This window comes from Xenia sp. Carnegie-2017, unplaced genomic scaffold, assembly GCF_021976095.1.
Source record: "Xenia sp. Carnegie-2017 unplaced genomic scaffold, XeniaSp_v1 HiC_scaffold_22, whole genome shotgun sequence".
In the NCBI taxonomy this organism is placed as follows: Eukaryota; Metazoa; Cnidaria; class Anthozoa; order Malacalcyonacea; family Xeniidae; genus Xenia; species Xenia sp. Carnegie-2017.
In genome coordinates, this window is record NW_025813485.1 from 8055906 (window position 1) to 8061372 (window position 5467).

A 5467-nucleotide genomic window follows, 5' to 3' on the forward strand; every position below is an offset into this window, starting at 1 on the left:
ACTGGTGAACTGATCAAGTAGCGATGAAATAAAAAAAACGACACAATTCAACCCAAGACATTTTATAAATTCAAAGTGAACGAATCTCATATCAATAAAGATAGTACTAAAAAGACATAATATAATCTGCTTACTGCCATGGAAGAATGGGATTCCTCGTACTTTAAAAAAAGGACGTGATGTGTTGTCTCTCGATGTTAAAATTACAAAATTTCAAAATTTTCTTTTTCAGACTAGCTGGGTTTCATTTATGTTGGACTTACAATAATTTATCTACAAGGGAATTTTCTTTTTGTGTTGTGTTTGTATGATACAAGTAACAGGTTTCACAGAAAGACTTAGACTGTTAATTTTGTGGTGGCAACTGACACGACGAGTCGTATTTCATGTGTTTTTAAAAGGATTAATTTGCATTATTGCATATCCAACGAAAATTGTTGCATTGATCGCTGGATTTCACCTAAAAGTGTAATAGTTTATGTTATCTGCTTTTTAGCTGATTTGACTCTTATCAAAGCGCAAGTTATGCTTCTACATCAGTTTCCAGACCTAAAAACAACGTATAAACTTAGACTTACAAAATATAGCCCTTGAAGTGATGTCAGATGCGCCAATTATCACTTGATCTATCACATTAAAGAATATCAGGGATAGGATCTTTGAAATTTGAATGAAAAGTAGTTTTTGATTTTGAAGGAAGTGAAAATTAGTCGGAATGTTAATGTCAGGCATAAGCGTTTGATGATATTTGTAAGTCTGCGTTGTGTGTGTGTCGTGAATGATGTCCGATGTACGGTAGTAATCGTTGAAATCATTGTATCTCACATATTGGTTGAGACATCATGCAACGCAAATGCTTGGGTTTTCTTTGTATTTATTGAGCACTATATTTCGCGGGGGATGGTATCGTCTTGCATTGTTAACATATATGGGGATGATGAACTCACACATCTCCTCCTTGATAAGAGCATAAGTCAAATCTAGCCGTGGAATCTCGTGTGGCCGAGCAGCTGAAGTTAAAGCCAGTAACACTGTAAGCTTTATGGTAAGATCTTTCAACGAAAGGTTGTTTAAAGGCGCTAGGTTTTCAAAATATGACAAAACGTATCATACCGCCCAGACTGAGCACAGCTTTGGCTGCGGAGGTCTCAACTCAAAAAATACCTTTCATGAATCTTGTCATATTGGTAGGTTTCCAAGCTGTTTACCCTCGATTGGATCATGTAATTGAGAAATGCACCAACTTGACCATGGCCACTCGTATCTTTTGCGTAGATCCTCGCCATGATGCCCTGAGAAATTTGCACACCTCTCCTGGAATTCCCGCTGTTTCGAGACAATTCCTGAAATCAGCCATACCGTCAACTGGAGACTTTTTGAAAGTGGGTTCAACTGTTCCGGTGCAAATGGAAGTGAAATTGGTAATGGTAACCTTACTGAAAATTTTACTGGCATTTCCAGTATCATTGGAAAACAGGGTTGGCTCTGCCAGTTTGGTCCAATTAGTAGTCCTGTTGCTTTGTCGCGTTTCCTTTTCGGTAAAATCCTTGAGATCAAAACAGTTAGTGAATGAATGAAGACTTTTCACTTTTTCCAAACTACGGAGAAAGCGCCCTTTGCTATTGCACCAGGATTGGGGTAACGTGCTATGTAATTTCGTACTTGATTATTCAGTCGGGAAGCGAATAAATCCACTTGCGGTGTGTAATATCAAAAATCCCAAATTCCTCAACAACGTTCGTACCCAGATGAATATCTCGACAATTTTCTGTTGACTCTGGTGCATTATCAGAATGTCTTCCAAGTAAAGTACTATCTTGATTCCTGAGGAGCGCAATACCGCTATCACCGCTATTATCAAATCTTGTGAAGGCGCAGGGGGCGGAGGCCAGCCGAAATGGAAGGCACTGAAAGTCGTAAGTCTTGACTTGATACTCCAGTCTTAAGTATTTCTTAATGTGCTACATGTATGGGAATCATGAAGTATGCATCTTGTAAATCCAACATTATCATATAATCTTTTGATGCAAGAAGACATCGAACCATGTCTAATCCTTCCAGTTTGAATTTCTCCACGAGAGCACAATGATTCTGAGAATTCAAGTTGAAAAAAGTCGGTTTTTTATACCTTGTTTCACAATTAAGAGTGTCCACGTGTACTGATCCTTGAATTTGTCGACCTCCTTCAGAGCTTCTTTTTGCTGTAGTTCTTCAATGGCTGTCTCTATTGCCTTTGTTTGTTCTTCTGAACTCCCTTTTGTTACCCTTTGTTCCTACTGACGTGGTACGCACTGGTTTCTTATAATAAGAAAACAACAAAATTGTCTATATATGCTTCTTGTAAGGGTAACACTTGAGGCTGCTGGACTAAAGGAAGCGACTGTTTTAATTGTTGAGCAATGAAAGCTTTTGCTTTCTATTTTGAATCAAGTAAAAAACAACTCAACAACGTACACATTCGATTATAAGATCCCAGAAATTTTCACTTTACCTTATTTCTCTAAAATTTAGACTCTTTCCTCTCTTGGGTTTTACTCAGCAAGTATAGAAAACAAAGGTAATTGTTCCACTTTTAATATATCCAAAATGGAGAAGGGGAGACAGAACACTCGAACGAAAGTGTACTGACAATGAAAAAATCAATGACAATGAGAAGTGCTGCAACAGAATACAATGGTATGACGCCCCCAGAGTCCATTTCATGAGGAACAACTGAGGAACAACTTGAAAACTTTGAATGCAAGTACTAGCGGATTATTTTTCAGGATGAAAGAACCTACTAAGTTTACAATCAACGCACCACGAATTCAAGATCTCAAAAACACATTATAGCTCTACCCCATTTCCTCCGTATTCAGCTCAGCCCGATTGACGTATTTTGTACTCCCGATGACTTTTGAAATAAATCAGTGGGAAGAGTTGAATAAATGAGCATTCATTCCTCCTCCCCAGCAAGCGTTCAAGCTATGCCTCTTCTTCATGGGGATGACTTTGCTGTAATGGAGATGACTCTCTTAGAAAATATTCTGTGGAATGCACTTTAAATCAAATGAATTTAATAATAATGCAATGAATGGTATTAAAAGTAATTCTAACAGAAAAAAAGCACTCAAAAAGCCATGCGGAAGCACAATATATTTAAGAATTATTGGATGAGGTTGATTATGATCAAAATAGCTTCGTTTTTAACCGATCTGAGGATTGGTTTGTGACACTTTTTAGTCAGAGAGTTGAGACGAGAGTTCTGTAAGAGCTGTTTGTTAGTGAGATCGTAGACATAAAACGAAGGAATAAAACATTGAAATAAGAAAATTAACAAATTATTCCTTAAACGTTCATAGCTGATGGCTGATAAAGAGTAAAATATTTTTCTTAAAAAAGGACAATTTAGTTACAGCATTTTTGCTTGTTGGCTTTATATACATCTCAAGTGATCGACATTCTCACAATATTTAAATGCTTCCAAACACGCACGTTGTCATGATTGAGTCTTTACAAAAATATCAGTAAATAAATGCAAAGTATAAACATTTGAATTTAAATTTTCCGAGTATTTTTCGATTAACATATGGATTATGAATGACCAATTCGTGAGAGAAGATGTGAAAAGATTTGCAAGACTGAATTAGCTCCTTTATTGACAAACTAAATTAAGTACAAAAGAAATTTGCTTTTACTTTTGAAAGGAAAATAAATGATTTTAAGGGTAAGTAAAATGTCGGTCAACATAAACCAATAGCTGAGCCATATGCATCTTTCCAGCGGTCACTTGATGTGTACGTTCCACATCCTCCAAAATGCAATTCGGTCAAGAAAATGAAGTTATTCGGCAGCTGACGATGTCCATACGAAGGAGCATCAGAATTACGCCAGTCTACAGCGATGCCCTGTGATTAATAAATCAAACTGTTTCCATGATGCGAACTGATTTCCATTTCTTTATGATTTGGATAAAATACAAAGTAGGAGTTTGGATTAGTGCCGCAGATGCTATAGCAAAGATTTTACAGGATGTATAGATAAAAGACGAAAAAGGAGTTTGGATTGCCGTCACAGTTGACAAAGGTAACCTTTTTTCCGTTTGATCTATAAATATATGATTTTCTCTACTTCAAAATATGACATTAATTTATGTTATCACTGGAATTTGTTATATGTTATTGCCTTTGTATTTCCAAAACTATTTTGACTGTCTTTTTTTTATTTATTTTGACTGTCTTTTTTTTATTTATTTTGACTGTCTTTTTTTTACTTATTTTTACTGTTTTTTTAATTTATTTTGACTGTCTTTTTTACATATTTAAGCATGGCAGAGATTAGGAAATCGTTTGAATAGTGGCATCATGAACAATAAATACTAATAGAATATCAATGAATCAGTTTACTAGAGCAATTGATTCAAAACATAAAAGTTACGTGACACAATAACTACTTCGAACGACTATTAAATACGCTAAAATATTAGCAAGTTAAGAAAACTAACCTCTCCCCCCACGACACACTACCCCGGACTGGCTTTCGTATGCTTATGCTAACCCGAATGTCAAATTCCAATGTAATTAAATTTTAATTTATTATGTTACATAAGTTACAATTGAATTTCCTCTACGGATGACAAATACCTCACCTGAAACCTTGAACACCTTTTTTACTGTGATCTTGAGGCTTTTGTTTTGCAATAATATTAGGTAAAACTCCAAGAAAAAGGTAATCGTCCAGGTTATGATTTCGAGGCTGCGTATATCCTCTATGCTCATGCATTAAGACGGCGAGATTATGTTTCGAATGTGTAAATGGTTGAAGACCATTGTTCTTCTGGATACGAAGCAAGACTTGTGTTTTGTTCTTGAACACTTGATTGATGAGCTGGGGTAGTTTGCCTTTAATCACAGCCTCGCGTGGATTGAATGTAAATCCACCGCCTTCCTTTACCATTTCACAGTATACCGTAATGAGGGTGTCATCAACCGAAATGTCGTAAAGACCACTCAATGATTCCGGTGAGCTTTGCTTGATTTCAATACATAATTTTGAGTAAGATGCAACGTACGTGTCTGGATAAACAGCAATCTGTATAGGCAAGAAATTTTAACGAGAAAAACATTTGTGTGTTCACTGACTACTCATGGAATCATATGTCTGAAGCACATGATAAAACTCACGTGTTTATGATTTACAAACACTTTTAATAAAGAAAGCTAAGCAGGTTTTTAGGCTTGGACTATATAAATGAAAGAAATTATAATACTCGCCGTAATCACACCAGAGATACCAAGAAAGATGCAAGAATCTGCAATAAGGCTTTTCATTCTAATGAAATATCAATTATCATTTAGTTATTCAAGCTACGGTGAAATTATGGTATGAGCTGGCCTAAATAGCCACTTACACATGTATATATGGTTCTTCCATAGGCGATTGCACGCCAATCAATTGTTTGAAATGCATGCACATAGTTGTAGTGTAG

At 35.9% G+C, this 5467-nt stretch overlaps 1 protein-coding gene across 1 annotated transcript; it reads right to left on the reverse strand.

Moving 5' to 3' along the window:
- Window positions 1–3611: 3611 nt before the first annotated feature.
- Window positions 3612–4939, reverse strand: LOC124446197. The gene is made up of 2 exons (XM_046997026.1): window positions 4628–4939; window positions 3612–3937 (listed from the first exon to the last, which is right to left on the reverse strand). Exons 1-2 carry the CDS (start codon window positions 4933–4935, stop codon window positions 3865–3867), a joined length of 381 nt encoding a protein of 126 aa, XP_046852982.1. The 5' UTR covers window positions 4936–4939; the 3' UTR covers window positions 3612–3864.
- Between the last annotated feature and the right edge of the window lie 528 nt (window positions 4940–5467).

Bases quoted from the DNA above. Each gene is read 5' to 3' on its own strand.
- LOC124446197 (XM_046997026.1), bottom strand. From the start codon at position 4,935: ATGGTAAAGGAAGGCGGTGGATTTACATTCAATCCACGCGAGGCTGTG. The intron at 3,938-4,627 runs GTGAGGTATTTG...CAAATCATAAAG, and splicing joins AAAGGTGTTCAAGGTTTCAG to AAATGGAAATCAGTTCGCAT.